General features: G+C 37.0%; 2 protein-coding genes across 2 annotated transcripts; both read left to right on the top strand.

Annotated features, from left to right (window-relative positions):
• The first annotated feature begins 5824 nt into the window (after positions 1 to 5824).
• LOC145124415 (UDP-glycosyltransferase 89A2-like) lies at positions 5825 to 8409 on the top strand. The gene is made up of 3 exons (XM_079059739.1): positions 5825 to 6034; positions 6801 to 6901; positions 6982 to 8409. Exons 2-3 carry the CDS (start codon positions 6805 to 6807, stop codon positions 8361 to 8363), a joined length of 1479 nt encoding a protein of 492 aa, XP_078915865.1. The 5' UTR covers positions 5825 to 6034; positions 6801 to 6804; the 3' UTR covers positions 8364 to 8409.
• A 2194-nt stretch (positions 8410 to 10603) lies between these two features.
• Positions 10604 to 15422, top strand: ABA3 (molybdenum cofactor sulfurase (LOS5) (ABA3)). The gene is made up of 19 exons (XM_079060058.1): positions 10604 to 10869; positions 10986 to 11084; positions 11235 to 11293; positions 11362 to 11677; positions 11777 to 11903; positions 11989 to 12091; positions 12187 to 12232; positions 12304 to 12342; positions 12413 to 12569; positions 12634 to 12736; positions 12827 to 12943; positions 13020 to 13097; positions 13180 to 13281; positions 13353 to 13521; positions 13627 to 13691; positions 13825 to 13973; positions 14483 to 14828; positions 14960 to 15070; positions 15161 to 15422. Exons 1-19 carry the CDS (start codon positions 10731 to 10733, stop codon positions 15287 to 15289), a joined length of 2454 nt encoding a protein of 817 aa, XP_078916184.1. The 5' UTR covers positions 10604 to 10730; the 3' UTR covers positions 15290 to 15422.
• The last annotated feature ends 2680 nt before the right edge of the window (positions 15423 to 18102 follow it).

An 18102-nucleotide genomic window follows, 5' to 3' on the forward strand; every position in this document is an offset into this window, starting at 1 on the left:
ACTGCATCCTGAGTAACCTGCTCTAAAAGGGAACGACCTCCAACTATCATTCTAAAATCCAAGGTATGCAGATGGCATATAACTCTATCACAAGCAGGCCACCAAATACAGAAATACCTTTACCAATACTGATGCAGAACCATAACAATAAAATCATAACATAAGCTTACAAAGAAATGAAAGGTACGCACCTGACACATCAGGCTGCTCATGCCTCCTCTGAAACCAATTGATACGCCCTGCTCCTCGCCGCAGGCGCCTCTGCCCAGCCCTGACGGCCGTCAGTGATCCTCAAGGTTGCAGGGGCAGGTGCCATCACATGTCCTGCTGAAAGCAAACTCGGACATTGGGCCTTCTTGTGGCCCCTCTGACTACAATGGAAACATATCAGCTCTGATCCCTGGGTGGTGGTAGCAGTACAATCTCTGCTAAAATGACCGATCTGGCTGCACTTGAAGCAGCCTGAATCACCATCACTGCCGCTCCTACATGCACCCTCGTGCGTCCTGCCGCACTTGCCACAGCGGCCCCGGTCCTGATGACCTCTCAACCTAGAATCCGATGACTTGGGCCTCTTGCCCGAACCCATAGATACCTGAACCTCTGCCAACTTCCTCTTCTTCTCTGTCTCTATATCAATCTCTCTCTCCCTGGCTCGAGCAATCATATCTTCCAGCGTCTTGCAGCTGGATCGACTCACAAACTGGCTGATATCACTCCTCAACAACTCGTGGTACCGAGCCTTCTTCATCTCCTCGTCCGCCACATACTGCGGAACCAGAAGGGCTCTCTCCCTAAACTTGGCGGTGATCTCCGCCACAGTCTCAGTAGTCTGTCGCAAATCCTAGAACTCTCGTGCTAACTGCTGCACCTCAATCACTTGTGCAACTCGGCCTTGAACCTGGCCTAGAAATCACTCCATGTCATCGCGTTCAACGCGGCATCATCCCTCATAGCATGTCCAACCTCCTCCCACCAATCACACGCTCTGTCCTTCAAAAGACAGGAGGCTAGTCTGACCTTGTCCCCCTCGGGATACCGGTTAGAACGAAAGGCGTTGGCGACATCAGCCAACCATCTGCTGCTAGCAATGGGGTCCCTAGCCCCATGATAATCCGGAGCTCCACAAGCTCTAAACTCTCGGAATGTCAATGTACGCGCTCCCATCATGGTCATCATCTCAGTGCGGAAGGCTCCCAGCCTCTCATCCAAAATCTCCATTATTCCCTCCTAGACCGTACCAAAGATCACAGGAGTCTGGTCTAGAATATTGCGCGTAATCTCAGCTGATACAAACTCCCTCATCCGCTCCTCGAGCTGCTCGGTTCCTAAACCCGAGCCCGATCCCTCTCCGGTACCTGATCCGTCCACTGGTCTCTCACGCAACGTCTCCATGCTGAAAACATATCATAACAACCATCAAAATACACATCATTACCGAGGGATCACACACGCACTACAAGTTCCCTGGTTTTATCTCGGCTCCTCTTGAATCGAGTACGGATCCTCTGCTTTCAATAGTACGGGCCCATACTACCTTCCACATCTATCCGTACTTTCCTCAAGAGTTTCCTCGACTCCACCAAGTCCCTTTCACTACCACTACTGCTCCCAGCACTAAACTCATCCTAGGCTTACCCTAGGGAAAACTTCAACCCAAACCCAGTCCTCAGCTACTGAAGGTATCTTCATAATGCCAATTAGCCATTACTTGAATACCATTACATGTGACGAGGCTCAGATAATCCTTCGAGTAAAGGACTCGTCCCTACAACGGTTGGACTCAAACAAGAGTTGTGCAATAGGGCCAAATCTAGCACTCTGAGATTATTCAACCCTGATCACATGTGACTTGGCATATTCACCTAATGGCTAACTCCCATCACTCAGAGTCCCACAAAACACAAAGCAAGTAGCATTCAGACAAAAGGAAAATCTAACCATAACATAAGCAAGCAATCATATTCACATATCAAGAATCTGCACTAGCATGCGATATAAGCTCCTATAATCAGGCATAACCTAATCAGGCTATCCTACCACTGTCTAACCAGTACTAACATGCAGCTCAATAAACACATATAACAGGCATATAAGGCATCCTTCTTAGATCCTTAGCCCTAAACTAGCATGTTGATCACATAATCATGTCATAACATAAACTTGTATGGGTAATTTGGGAGAACTTACTTGAGCTCGACTGATTGCATGCACCACACCACACCCTTTTTCTCGTTTCAAAGTCCTTTTTCCTTTTTCGAAATCCTTTCTCTTTTCAAAGTTCTTTTTATAAGACGATTTTCTTTTGAAAATTTTCTTACCACGTGCTCGAATCCCTCAAACCAAGGCTCTGATACCAACTTGTAACATCCCAAAAATCAAAACCAAAATTTTCTTTTTAAAACATTAAATAAACCATAAGTATAAAGACAGATATATCAAATTAGAGTATCATTTCAAAACATGTTCTAATTATCAGAGTAAAAACATCCCAGGCTAAAACTTCTTGGTGTGTGCCATGCGATCATCCCGAGCTCTTCCCTCTGCTACCGGAAGTACCTAAAACCAAGACTGAAAACCGTAAGCACGAAGCTTAGTGAGTTCCCCAACCTACCACATGCCACAGACGCATAACCATATACACATAACCACATACTGGGCCCCCGCCCGCAGCATCGAGCCTTACCCGACATCAGGTCCCGCCTGGCATCGAGCCTCGCTCGGTATACAGATCTGTCTCTCTTAGGCCCTGCCTATCTCTGGGCCTCGCCCGCTATACACATACATGCAATCAAATGACATACTAGCGCATAAAGAAAACATTCTCTATTGTACTCCTGTACTAAGGCCTCGCCTATCTTGGGTCCCGCCCCTGGTCTGCTACTGATGAGTTATGGAACCCCGTCCACACTCCTGCTGTTAGTGAGATACGGTCCCCCGCCCACACTCACTTCTCTCCTATCATGGGCATCGCCCCTACTATGCTAATATTGAGAGATGGAACCCCATCCATACTCAGCTAGTGATGAGATACGGGACCTCGCCCACACTCACATCCCTACCAGGCACATACAAGTATCACAAAGACAACAAGTATAACTTAACATACAAACATTCCTTGGGCACCCGCTCGACATCGGACCTTGGTCCGGAATCACATACTAGCATACAGTGCCTAGGGCTAACCCCAGGGTCTTCCTACTCATAAACTACATGGGTCGGCATTGCGGACTTAGACCCATTCACATAGTGAGGAGACTCACCTCACACAACTGAAGACTGGCTGAAACCTTCGGCTGCTATCCGACGATTCCCCGAACTGCTGCTCCCCGAGCTACCAATACCAACATAACACTTATTCCCAAAATGCCCTCCATAAGTCAAACTAAGTCAACTCTGGACAAAGTCAAAGTCAACGGTCCATGGTCAAAGTCAACACTTCCAGGTTGACTTGACTCGCCGAGTTGCTCCATCAACACGCCGAGTTCAAAAGCTCATAATCTTGCAATCGTGAACCAACTCGTCGAGTCAGCCCCTGACTCGATGAGTTCCCTGGGTAACCAGACTCGTGACAAACCGAGTCAACTCGCCGAGTCATTCCCCTGAATCGCCGAGTTCACCCATAACCGGAAAACGGGACAACTCACTTAAACTCGTCGAGTCCCTCCTTGGACTCGCCGAGTTCCTCGGTCTGTTGGACTATCTTACAGGATTAAGCCCCTATACTTCATATCTGAACTCCAAACCTCATAAACACTATGGAAATGACCTATTAAGGGTAAAGTTTCCAGCTTTACCCATCCTAAGTCCTTCTTCATGGGTTTAGACAAAACCCTAGCTCATCAAGACGTAACCCCATGGTCCAAAAACCCGTATTACACCAAACCAAGACAGGGAAATCGAGATCTAGACTCTAGACATCCAATAACCACGTAAAGTCCTGGACTTTACTTCCTTGCATGGCCTTTAGGGCTCCAAGAGGCCATAATAATCTCTTTAAGTTTGCATGGGACTTCCTAATGGCATAAAACTTGCACCTTTATGCCTTAACCACCCCAAATACTTCCAGATCTGAAAGGATCATGCTTGAGGGACGTCCAAAACCCAAAGACAACCATTCTTGGACCAAAAACCTTCCAAAAAGGGGCTATAAGGAGATCTAATAAACCAAAAGGCAAGATGAAGACTTGATTACCAAAAAATGCAGCAAATGGAGTGTATCTTCTGGATCTACTTCCTCCTTCTTAAACCTCCAACTTCCTTCTTCTTCTTCTTCCTCTTCAAGAGCACACAAAACACACCAAGGTGGCTCAAACACTCACAAGATGCACCAGGGGTTCGTGGGTGAGGGTTTGGGGTCTGGGGGCTGAAGATGAGGCTGAGGGAATGAAAATATGATGCTTAAATAGGGCACAATGTCCCAAAATTAAGGTTTCCCAACCCAGACCAGACCAGGCTCGCTGAGTCAGTCCCCCGACTCGCCGAGTCGGCCACTTAATCCGTGACACGGAACTTGCTCCGACTCGTCGAGTTCTTCCTTGGACTTGACGACTTGACTCATTGACTTAGGGTTTTTCCTTCCCCAACTTGGCCTCCTGGATTCCGGGTGTTACATTATTACTTGAAAGCAATTCCATTCCAGTCGTAGTCTCAATCCCATATTCAATGTGCCGTCTCCGCCGTGTCTAACCCCCTCAATCTTTCTATCCGGAGTGAGTCAGGCGGCTAAGCCCTTCGAGAGGAAGATGAATGTCAATGTGCCGCTTGAATGAAGACACCCGATCGGCCCGACTTTCCCAAATGCCCACCACTAGCCCTTCCCCTTTCCGGGTCTGGATTTTTCGCGTCGTTTCTGTCGTCGTGGTCGACGGGGAAGAAAGAAATGAATGAATGTTCTTTTGGGAAAATGTATATCAAAATAAATGGAAATATTAAAAAAACCATAAATAACTAAAATTATAAAATAAAAATAAAAAACAAAATATCAAAAAGATAAAAATAATAATATATAAAAAAAGTTATCAAATTGTTGAAATTATATATATATATATATATATATATATATATATATATATATATATATATATATATATATAGGAAATGGTTATATGGAAAAAAAACCCTAAAAATCATAAAAGTGCATAAAAAATACTTAGAGATCACAAAACTTTTTTTTGACTTTAAATATAAAAAAATCGCAGCTTTTTCTTCAAATTCGCTGAAAAAAAATCGATTTTTTTTCAAAAAATTTTTCAGTAAATTTGAAGAAAAAGCTGCGATTTTTTCATTTATAAAGTTAAAAAAAAAAAATTGTGATCTCTAAGTATTTTTTTTTATGCATTTTTATGACTTTTAGAGTTTTTTTAGGGTTTTTTGTTTTCCATAGAACCTAATGGAAAACAAAAAAAAAACTCCTAGAAAACCTTAAAAATCATAAAAATGTATAAAAAAAAATAGTTAGAGATCACAAAACTTTTTTTGAGTTATATATATATTGTAAATTTAGGATATTGTAAATTTCAAATTTATAAAATTGCACAAACTGTCCTTAAGGTTTGTAGTATATTGTAAATTTAGGATAAGGATATAATAGTCTTTTTTATAAAAATCTAATAGGCGAAAAGTTACATTTAACAGTAAGGGGACCATTTATAAAGTTTTGCAAACCATAGGGACAGTAGCATGACATTTTCCATAAAAATCTTCAATATTTTAAAAACCACAAGGATCAGTTATAAAATTTTGTCTACAAAGAAAAATATTGGAGGGTAGAAAAGTCATTTAACTTTATAAATAATGGAAGTAGGAAAAGACCATGTGGCAGGGATATGATTCTTTTATTACACGATTCGAGGTTGTTCTTGATGCGAAAGATTTCGTGTGTGCAGATTGAAATCACAGAAGAATAGATTTTCTGGAAAAAAAAAAAAAAAAAAAAAACTTTGTATTAGCGTACCACAGAGCAGTTACACAGCTTTCCTCGTCTCCTACTTCGTCATCTGCCTCCCGCTGAGAAACCCTAAATCTACTTCTTGTAAGTTATCTTCCCTAAAAGTATTCTGAATCTTATCAAGAAACAGTTTCTTTATTGAATCCTCTACTGTTAGTATTTCTATCTTATATTTGTTGATTACATTCTCTTCACTAAAAGTATTCTGAATCCTCTGCTTCCTGTAGTGAAGTTCTTCTACTAGCTATAAGTTTGAACCAATTGCTCCTATTTCTATTAATGGTATTGATTTCTAGTTAATTATATTAATAGCACTATAATTATGGACAAGTTAGTATTTCTATCTTGTATTTGTATACAACTTCTTTCATATACAATAGAATAAGAATCAGAAAAGTTAGAATTTTGGGGTGAGAGTAAATAGCTAGCTCTAAGGGTCGATGAGTTAATGCGCATAACTGCTATTATCTTCTGTTTGACTTACTTGGTGTTACTAAAGTTTGTTCATAATTAGTTCATGTGAGAAAAGTAATATGTACGAATATGGCATTGGGTAGAAATTTTACAATGGCTGTTACCTTATATTTGACTTTAGTTGGTGGCACTAGATTATGGAAGAGGGACAAAATGCTAACATATAATTGAGTTGAAGAATGTAAAAATTTTAAATTATACAAATGATATCGATTAGAACAGTCTAATAATAACTTAAACGAAAGGAGTGATGAAACCTGAACTTAGTACACATATATTAAAAAGCATGTAAAGCTAACGATTTTAGTTTATTGAATGCTACTAATCTTAAAGATTACCATTTAACTTTGTAATTAAGATGGATGCTTGTTACCAGATCTATGTCTTCTTCCTTGATGAAGCAAAAGCAAAAGTTGGATGAATCTTATGGTTATGGGAATGCTCCCAAGCACATAGATGAATTTAAAAGACTCAATGGTAAGCCCTGTTGATAAATGATAATTCATCTATCTTCTTCTGTTGTTATAGAAAGTGGATTTATATTTGTTAAGAGACAGGTGCACATATATTGGTTTTCCCATTTCCAGCACAAGGTCACATGCTCCCACTTCTGGACCTAACTCACCGCTTAGCCAAACACGGTTTAACCATAACCATTGTGGTCACCCCAAAAAACCTCCCAATTCTCAACCCACTTCTCTCTTCTTTTTCTAACATCCAACCCCTCGTATTTACCTTCCCACCCCACCCTTCCCTTCCTGAGGGTGTAGAAAACGTGAGAGACATCGGAAACCATGGAAACCTCCCTATCATCAACTCACTCGCCAAACTCCAAGACCCAATCATCCACTGGTTCAACTCCCACTCTAATCCGCCTGTTGCCATCATTTCTGATTTCTTTCTCGGTTGGACACACCACCTCGCGAACAAGCTACGCATCCCGAGGATCGGGTTCTTCTCCTCCGGTGCTTTCTTGACCTCTACCCTCGACTACGTCTGCAACCATATGTCGTTGATTCGTTCTCGTTCTCAGGAAGTCGTCACCTTCCATGATCTCCCGAATTCTCCTGCTTTTCCATGGGAGCATCTTCCATCCATAGCTCGATTCTACAAGGAATCGGATCCTGAATGGGAGCTTGTTCTTGATGGTCTTATCGTGAATGCATCAAGTTGGGGTTGCGTTGTCAATACCTTTGATGCATTGGAGTCTCCATACATGGAGTATCTCAGAAAGATAACGGGTCATGGTAGGGTTTTCGCCGTCGGGCCGGTTAGTTTGCTTCCGGATCCGGATCCAACCAAGTCTGGTATTGGTTTCGGGTGTGATGTGTTGAGTTGGCTCGATGACAAACCCGATGGGAGTGTTGTATATGTGTGTTTTGGAAGCCAGAAGTTCTTGACAACCGAGCAAATGGAGGCTTTGGAAATCGGGCTTGAGGAGAGTGGGATTTGTTATGTTTGGGTGGTGAAACCGGAACAGAGTGGCCCGGTTGGATCCGGGTCGGGTAGAGGAATAGTGATAAAGGGTTGGGCACCACAAGTGTCGATACTGAGTCACCCAGCTGTTGGTGGGTTTCTGAGTCACTGTGGGTGGAACTCGGTTCTTGAAGCTATTGTAGCTGGAGTTATGATATTGGCATGGCCTATGGAAGCTGACCAATATGTTAATGCTAAGTTGTTAGTAGAAGACCATGGTGCAGCGGTTCAAGTTTGTGAAGGAAATGATACTATACCTGACGCAACCGAGTTGGCTCGGATAATTGCCGAGTCAATGAGTGGGGAGAAGAGTGACAAGAAAATAAAAGCGGAAGAACTGAAATACAAAGCTATTCAAGCGGTGAAGGATGGTGGGACATCATCTATGGAATTAGATAGGTTTATTAGTGAGCTTTGTAACATTGGGCCAAAAATGAATGTTGGTGACGCTATTTCGGTGTAAGAGATTTCAAATTAAAATTTATAATTCCACGTGTAGTTTTTAACTATTGGTTGGGCTTTTAATTTAATATTTACTTAAAAATAAAATAATATATTTGCAATTGTGATCATTGGGTGAATAGTAAATCATGTAGTAGTAGTAGTGATAAAATGACATCAATATCAATCGATATCAATAATCCTACTATGTAGTAGTAGTGACAAAATGACATCAATATCAATAGTACTAGTATGTGTAGTGACAAAATGGAAAAGAATATATCTACAGGTTGGAAGTCAAAATCATAAACTATTATTATTTTTATTTATAAATACTATTTGGTCGTTTCAATGATACAATTATAAAAATCTAAATACATTAGATATGAATAACTTTGATTTCAGTTTTTGTATTAGAAATACAAAAGTATGGATGTGTTTTTAACATGATTCTTGTTTATATCATATCTGAAGTTGGTGTTTACAACATGTCGTAATCGAAATAAGACTTATTCGATTTTGGGGTGTTAAAATTCTAAATCATAAAATAAGACTTATTCCATTTAGGGGTGTTAAAATTCTAAATGATAACCACTATGTCAAATTCTTGTGGTTATACAAAATCATTGCCGATTCTAGTTTTATGGTTTCGGAGCTAATTTAGTCAAATTTAAGCAAAAAAGACAAGCTATAAATATAGACAATGAGAATAAATATAAAATTAGGTATTTGCTTTCTCTAACAAAGATATATGTTACATTAATTTATATTAAAATAATATTCTATTAATTTGTATAATAAAATAAAATTCTAACCAATGTGTACATCCATATATCAGTCGCTACCACATTTTGTATGATTTTACCTTAATGGTAGAAAAAAGGTAATTAATTAAAACATGATTGTATATATTGCAAAAAGAACGTTATTTCATTGCATAGACTTGTAAAAAACTAGAACTAAGTTACACAAATAAATGATTAGTTATGTAAGTATTTAAGTTTTATTAGTGGATTATTTAATAGTATTTAATTTAATATGATTACGTAACTATTGAAGTTTTATGTTTAAGGTAATTAAAGCACTTCAGAACACTTACACTGCACGTTATGTTGCATTAGTGCTACGTCGTTCTTTTTCTTTAGTTCACCAAAATCGCATAAACAAACGAGATATACAACAATGTGTCGTCTATTGTGTACATAAGAGTTCGAATCGTGTAAACTATGCCGTATAATACAGTTTAGATTTTTCAAAACCTCAAACTTTACCATGAATGTTATAAACAAAGTTATGCAGTGTGGTGGGATGCAATGTAATTTGTGGTTTATGAAACAAACATTATAAATGTTAAAACCCTAACTTATTTGGATAGATAATTGAAGCTAACAATATGCAATGATGAAAACATCCTCGTTAGATTTGGATTCCGTCCATCAATACACCACATCCAACTTTCCATACTTGTTATGACCAATAGAACAACTGAATTTACGAAAATACAAAATACGAAAGTTGTAAATAATTGTGTCTTATTTCCAAATCATTTTGAATCGTTTTAATCATAGCTACAAGAAGTCGAACACTGTAAAAATACTCTAAGATTGTGAATTTGTCCAAAAATATTCATTTGTTTGTATTTGTCTTTGTCTAATTACAATGTAACGAAAAATGAATGATAAAATGTATATTGTCTTTAGTATGTGGTGCACTGCATTTTGAAATCCCATTTTGTATTGAAAAAACTATAAAGCGCACCGCATATTACGGTTTGACAAAATTACAAACTGCACCATGAAAGTTCTATATCGCGTTATGCAACAGTTTGATGAACAACTTGGATCCCAATGGATCCCAATTTCACCTTTAAAGCCAGGTGAAACCTAATTTTGATTTTATTATTTATAAGAAAAATTGGTTCAGATTCTTCCAAAGACTGGTCGATTAATACATAACCTCTTATCCGAAAAAACCTAATAAATCCCAATTTCACCTTTGAAGTCAGTTGAAACCTAATTTTGATTTTACTGTTTACAAGAAAGTATTGATTCAAATTCTTCCAAACACTGAGTGATTAATATCACAACCTCTTATCCGAACAAACCTAATAAATCCTAAAATAACCTATGCTCATAAATATACTGTGCTACAATATATTGGGCCATATAAATATCGTCAGTCCATAATTTAAAAGCCAATAAGCCCATTTGTAGGTTGGTCGCCAGTCGGCACTCGCCACTTCAAGCGTGTACCGTCTGAATTACAGTAATTCAAACGAAAAAAACACTCAGCAGATACCAAATAAGAAAAAGTTATCTTTTCACTTGATACACGATTCGAAGTTCTTCTTGAAGCAAAATATCGAATACCTGGTGTGCGCAGTCCGAAGATGAATATGATACCACCAAATACGAGCATGGACGCTGCAAGGAAACAGTTCTTGAAGGAATTTGGTGAGTCTTACGGTTATCCGAATGCTCCCAAGCACATCGATGATCTCCGAGCTACTGAATTTAAAAGACTCGATGGTAAGCCCTCTTGATAAATGATAATCCATCCATCTTCAACTGTTCTTCTATAAAGTGGATTGGTATTTGTTATGCTACTTTTTTTTTCTTTTACTGATTGTGGAATTTCTTTGTAGGAAATGTCTACTTGGATCATGCTGGTGCAACTTTATATTCTGAATTACAGATGGAGGCAATATTTAGAGATCTTACTACCACTGTATACGGCAATCCTCGTATCCTTTTTATACAATTTTCTAGTTTCATTCGTTTATATCGTTTCTAGTCATTGTTCACTTCCTTCACATATGAAAAATTAGCTGGATTCTCTAATTATCACTCCTTTTGAGCAGCTTATGTTTGATACCTTAATCTATGATCATTAGATACTCAAAGCAGCTCTAGCTTGACCTCATCAGACATTGTAGAAGATGCTCGTCATCAGGTAACTTGTTATACACACACATACTTATCAATTTCTGTTGCATAAAATATTTATATGATTACTTATAGGTTCTCAAAATCTGTAATGCATCACCAAAAGAGTACAAATGTATATTCACTTCTGGAGCAACAGCAGCTCTTAAACTTGTTGGTGAGGCTTTTCCTTGGAGCAATGAAAGCACTTTCATGTATACAATTGAGAACCACAACAGTGTCCTTGGGATCAGAGAGTATGCTCTCAATAAAGGAGCTGCAGCATTAGCAATAGACTTTGAGGAAACTGCACAATCTGATACACTTGGAAGCACTACATCTTCCATCAAAGTCTCACAGTATCCTATACCAAAGAGAAGTGAAGCTAGGGTTTCAAACAAAGAGCCTACTGGTAGCCTTTTTTAGTCAAAACCTAACAGTTGATGTTTATAAATTCATTTTGTATGATTAGATTAATAGTAATTAGTAAATACTTCCTTTTTATATGCAGGATATACATACAATTTATTTGCTTTTCCTACAGAGTGTAATTTCTCAGGAGTGAGGTTTAATCTTGATTTGATAGACATGATTAAGGAAGATTCAGAGAGAATATTGGGAGGTTCTCAACATTCCAGGTGTGAGATTTACTTTCTGGAATATGTAATTAAAATATTAAATAAACATTATATTTAATGTTGATGATTTGTTTACATATACCAGGGAATCATGGATGGTTTTACTTGATGCTGCAAAAGGTTGTTCTACAGAACCTCCGGATTTATCAAAGCATAAGGCAGATTTTATTGTCATCTCATTTTACAAGGTATGCCTTTTCAACTTCCAGTTAGTAAAATAAAATAAGAAGACCCATAATCCCATATATATATTTTTTCATTGAATTTACTTTTTTGGATATAGCTTTTTGGCTATCCAACTGGACTTGGAGCTTTGATAGTTGGAAATGGTAAGTTGAAAATAATTAGACATTTAACAATCATTCCCTTACTTACTCAAGTTTGTTTCTTATTTTTACAGAAGCTGCAAAATTACTAAGGAAGACCTACTTCAGTGGAGGTTCGATTTTTCAAACAAACAAAAAAAAAATCTTCGAATTTTGAATAAAAATAAAATTGAAATATTACAGGGACAGTGGCTGCATCGATTGCTGACATTGACTTTGTGAAAAGAAGAGAAGGTATTGAAGAGTCATTTGAAGATGGAACATTATCATTCTTGAATATTGCATCCATTCGCCATGGATTTAATATCCTAAATACTCTCACCACATCAGCCATATCAAGGTATGCTCTACTACAATATTTTTATAGGAACAAATTTTTGTAAAATTTTTTATCTGTTCTTTAGGCATACCTCATCACTTGCAAGACATACAAAAAATATGCTTCTGGCATTAAGGCATGCAAATGGTGAGGAGGTTTGCAAAATATATGGATATCATTCTCTAAAGGTTAGTGGGACATTATGAAAGCACATTGCTTTTATGGGCAAAAAAGTAATTTTTTTATTATAAAAGTAAAAATTTGATTTGATTTAACAGGCAGTGTATAGTGGAGTTGGTCCTGTAATTTCTTTTAACTTGAAACGGTCTGATGGTTCTTGGGTTGGTCATCGTGAAGTGGAAAAATTGGCTTCTTTGTCTGGAATTCAACTACGGGTAACATTTATAAACTTTATAAAAATTATGATGTGCAATTTTTTATATATATTTTTATTTTTCCTATATTGTGTAGACAGGATGCTTTTGTAATCCTGGTGCATGTGCCAAGTATCTTGGTTTATCTCATTCAGATCTGATATCCAACATTGAGGTAGTATGAGTCTTCTTATATATAAAAAAAATATATAATCTAATAAAATACCATTAACAAGTTTTTATATATATTTTGTTAGGCTGGACATGTATGTTGGGATGATTATGATATATTAAATGGGAAACCAACTGGAGCTGTTAGAGTATCTTTTGGATATATGTCAACATTTGAAGATGCATGGGTATGTTGTATTTTATACAAAATATATAAATCTCAAAACATTTTTAATTTTCTTTTAATTTTTTTTTACAGAAATTCATGAACTTTGTTGTGAGGTCTTTTGTCTTGTTGCCTACCAATGGTATAAATCTTAATCCATTAAGATCAACAGAAAGTTCACATCATCTTACATCAATTGTGGTGTATCCAATAAAGTCATGTTCAGGGTTCAAAGTGGACACTTGGCCTCTCAGCAGTACTGGTAGAGAGTTGTAAGATGCATGTTTTTTTGTTATATCTTTTCCTAAGCAAGGGTAGTTTCGTCATTTTTTGACTTTATCTATTTTTATCTGCATTTTCTATCCAGGATTGTTATATGATCGAGAGTGGCTTCTCAAAAGCATGAATGGTGAAGTTCTTACACAGAAGAAGGTGATCAATTGTTTACCAAAAAACTATATATTTTTTACTCATAAATAGGTTGCTATTATGGGTAAAAAAATATAAGCATGTTGGTATTCTTTGTGATTAGATGTATTTATATTATTTTTGTTTGGTGATGTAGGTACCTGAAATGTACTATATAAACACAAAGATTGACCTAAAAATGGGAATGCTTCATGTGGAATCTTCTAGATGCAAAGAGAAATTATCTATTGAACTCAAATCTGATACTTTTTCTGTAGTACAAGAAATTAATATACATGCCCAAAGGTATTTTCAAGTGGGTATTATTACAGTCTTTTAATTGATTCAAAAAGTCAAACTGTTCTTTTTTCTCGAGTAAATTACATTTTTGGTCCCCGAGTATAACCAATTTTTGCAATTTTGTTCCTAAAAGATTTCTCTTACAATTTTGCTCCTTATTTGAGATTTTTGTAACGTTTTTGGCCCCTGTTCTACTCTAAGAGTAAATTACATTTTTGGTCCCTGATTATAGCCGATTTTTGCAACTTTGGTCCAAAAAAGATTTCTCTTGCAATTTCGGTCCTTATTCGAGTTTTTTGTGACGTTTTTGGTCCCTGTTCCATGCTATGACGTTATATTTGGGACCAAAATTGCAAAAATAAACTATTTGGACCAAAATTTGTCATTTTACTTGGAAAATAGACCAATAGTGTTGCAAAAACCTCAAATAAGGACCAAATTTTCATAAAACAACTATTCTCATGGACCAAAAATGTCATTCACTCTTTTTTTTTTTTTCCATTTTTATTTCACAGATATGAAGTTTTGGGATATGATAACAAGATTGACGAATGGTTTAGTAAAGCAGTTGGGCGTCCTTGTTATTTGTTAAGATCAAGTTCTAGAAGCTGTAACCACTTTAACAGAAACAAAATCAAAAACATGGGCACATGTAGAGATGTGAATACTAGATTAAACTTCGTGAATGAAGCCCAGATTTTAATGGTATCTGAGGAGAGTGTATCTGACCTCAATTCTAGACTAGATTCTAACGGTTTTATTGATCCAATGAGATTCCGACCTAATCTAGTTATATCTGGTGGTGGGCCCTGTGTTGAAGACACGTGGACTGGCCTCAAGATTGGAAATAATCACTTCATGGTTAGTTATAAAAAGGGCAAATTACATATGATTGTTAAACCGGTTTCATTGATGATGTGGCATTTCTTTTTTTTTTTCTTTTTTTTTTTTAATTTTGTTGCTGATAATTATGGTATGCGTACTTTTTGTAGTCATTGGGTGGGTGTAATCGTTGCCAGATGATTAATTTGAATTATGAAGGTGGTGAGGTAAAGAGATCAAATGAGCCTTTAGCTACTTTAGCATCATACAGGAGAGAAAAGGTTGATAATTTTACTCTTTTGTCCTTATAAATCTAACTTTTATATTTCATTTTTGTTAAAAAAAATTGGAATTTTTTATGGTTGAAATAGGGGAAAATACTCTTTGGAATTTTACTGAGGTACGAGTGTGACAATGAGGTTGGGGAAGAAATGTCTTCATGGCTTCAAGTGGGACAAGAAGTACACCCCGATACATCAAATGATAATATCATAATATGACTTTGTACATGTAACGTTAATCTCATAAAGTTTAATTCTACTTTTGGAGATTTAAGTCTTAGAATTTATGATGTGATCATGTAATAAGGTTTGGAGTAAATTACACGAATCGTCCCTCGTCCAGGTGCCAAAAGGTACGTTTAGTCCCTATTTTTAAAAATTAACTCGGACCGTCCCTCGTTAGTTTTAAACTTACACGCTTCATCCCTCCGGACATAAAAAGACCATTTTGCCCTTATTTATTTCCTTTTTGATTTATTTTTTAATTATTTGTTATTTATTAATTATATATTGATTTTTTTATTATAAAATAATTATTATTTCCTTTAAAAAAAAAAAAATAGCCACTAAATATGTTGATAACTCGTCCGGTCTTCCCCTCACCCCTTTTCTTCTTCAGTGCATCTCCTATCCACAATCACCACCCTGCTGACGATTTCTGCAACATCTCCGGCCGACTCCTATAATCCGATCGTGAACCAACCAAACCAAAACCATCACTAATCGCCTCCCAAAAAACCCTATACTCTATTTTTTCGTTCCATAAACCTAGCAGCAACTACCAATCGACATAGCAGATTTCTTCAGAATTCCAATCGGGGGTGTTGCAGATCCAGAAGGCGACGAGGTGTAGAAGGCGACAAGGTGTAATACCTGGGTGGGGGTTTTCTTGAAGCACGTTGGGGACACCATCGGTGTTCTGATGGTTCGATTTCACCACATTCACATCCGTTGAACAACACCTCTCCCCCTCTTCTTCTTTGATACTTTGAATCTAAAGCTCTGGTGCTGATTTTCATTTCCAATCTTGTCTTTTTGAAGCTTAAGTTCTAGGGTTCGTTTTTGAAAGTGAAAACAAAAAGTTCTTGCTGGAGGTAAATGGTGGTTCTTTAAGGAGATCTGGACCGGCGAAGAATGGTAACGGTGAAGGAGGTGGTGGTACGGTGCTAGGGTTTCATGAAAGTGAAGGCTTGAAGAGTTAGTATTCAGATCAGAGAAAAAAGAGGAGAGATAGGGAGAAAGAAGGGGTTATGGTCCATTGATGGCGGTAGTCGGTGATACGACGTCAGAGGTGGTCGCCGGTGGTGGTGGTGGTGGTTCGGTAGGTGGCGGTGAGGATGTTTCATGATGAGAGGAAGAGGAAAAGGGTGATAGATATAGGAGCTATAATTTCTATTTTCTAGATATAAAATGAATTATAAATAAATTAAAATAGAATAGTAAGGGTAGTATAGTCATTTTAAATATGGTAAGGGATGAAGTGTGTAAATTTAATCCAACGAGGGATCAAGCGTGGAAGTTTAAAACATCCAAGGGGCGGTCCGAGTTAATTTTTAAAAATAGGGACTGAACGTGCACTTTGGCACATGCACGAGGGACGATTCGTGTAATTTACTCTAAGGTTTGTATGATATGCTTGCGTATATTTCATGCACACACAATGTATAGTGATAATCAAAACTTGGATCTCGAATTGGATTAGTTGAAGTCAAATCACTAAATCCTTATAAGGCTTGTATGTTAGTAGGTTTTACAAGAGAGCCCGAAATTACTTATAAAATTTTGTGTGTATATATATATATATATATATATATATATATATATATATATATATATATATATATATATAGAGGTGGTTGACAACGGTTTGGATATTGTCATAATTATGTGGATGTTGACTACAGTTTTGGATATTGTTAGTTATGTGGCAGTTGACAACAATTTTGAATATTGTAAGTCGGTTATTTTGCAAGAATCGTTTTGGATATTGTCAGTTAGTTATGTGATAGTTGACAACGGTTTTGGATATTGTTAGTTAGTTATGTGGTGGTTGACAACGGTTTTGGATATTGTTGATTAGTTATGTGGCGGTTGACTACAATTTTGGATATTGTTAGTTAGTTATGTGGTAGTTGACAACAATTTTGGATATTGTAAGTCGGTTATTTGGCAAGAATCACTTTGGATATTGTTAGTTAGTTATGTGGTAGTTGATAACGGTTTTGGATATTGTCGGCTAGCTATGTGGCGGTTGACAATGGTTTTGGATATTGTTAGTTTATTATGTTGCAGATGACAACAATTTTGGATATTGTAAGTTAGTTATTTGGCGACGATCGTTTTGGATATTGTCAGTTAGTTATGTGGCAGCGTTTGACAACAGTTTTAAATTGTTGACAATAATTTTGGATATTGCCGGATGATTTTTATTTCAGGACCTTCTTGTCTAGTATTAAACTAAATTATTTATGTAAATCCTAATTTTCTAAAATGTTTTAACAAGGAATATTGGGATATTTGTGAAATCATCTAGAATATAATTGAATGATTGGGGAGGTTGGTTTTGATGGGTGGCAGGTATAAATGTTGCTTGACTTGTGACTTTGACTATTTCTCCTTCAAAATTGGCTGTTCCTTTTTGGTCTTTAGTTCTTTTCTTTCTTCATCATTGGTTTTTGACTTGGTTTAAAAAGCTTGGGTCTTGCTTTCCATACACAAAACTCCTAATTCACCTTTTTCCAATTTGTTGATAATGATATTTTTTGTGGGGTGGATTTTAGCATGTGGGTAGGGCTATGAACATCGAAGAATTTTGATTAGTTCTTGGTCATAAATACTCTTGAAAGCATATGGTTTGTTTGATTTGTAACAATTAAACCTTTTAGTATTATCAAAGTCATTGTGGGGATCTTTCCTGGAGAGACTTCCATTTTTTCAATTATACCGAAAATTAAGGGTCGTTGCTCTTTCTTGAATCGTACGATGTGTAACTTGATGACTCTGAAATATCAAATTATAGTTTTGTTTCTTTC

The sequence above is a fragment of the Lactuca virosa genome, chromosome 7 (genome assembly GCF_052849685.1).
Source record: "Lactuca virosa cultivar CGN04683 chromosome 7, Lactuca_virosa_CGN04683_v6, whole genome shotgun sequence".
NCBI lineage: Eukaryota > Viridiplantae > Streptophyta > Magnoliopsida > Asterales > Asteraceae > Lactuca > Lactuca virosa.

Coding starts and splice junctions, on each gene's coding strand:
- LOC145124415 (XM_079059739.1), top strand. CDS start 6,805: ATGTCTTCTTCCTTGATGAAGCAAAAGCAAAAGTTGGATGAATCTTAT. Junction 6,902..6,981: donor TGAATTTAAAAGACTCAATG/GTAAGCCCTGTT, acceptor GTTAAGAGACAG/GTGCACATATATTGGTTTTC.
- ABA3 (XM_079060058.1), top strand. CDS start 10,731: ATGAATATGATACCACCAAATACGAGCATGGACGCTGCAAGGAAACAG. Junction 13,692..13,824: donor AAGTTCTTACACAGAAGAAG/GTGATCAATTGT, acceptor TTGGTGATGTAG/GTACCTGAAATGTACTATAT. Junction 13,974..14,482: donor ATTAATATACATGCCCAAAG/GTATTTTCAAGT, acceptor TTTATTTCACAG/ATATGAAGTTTTGGGATATG.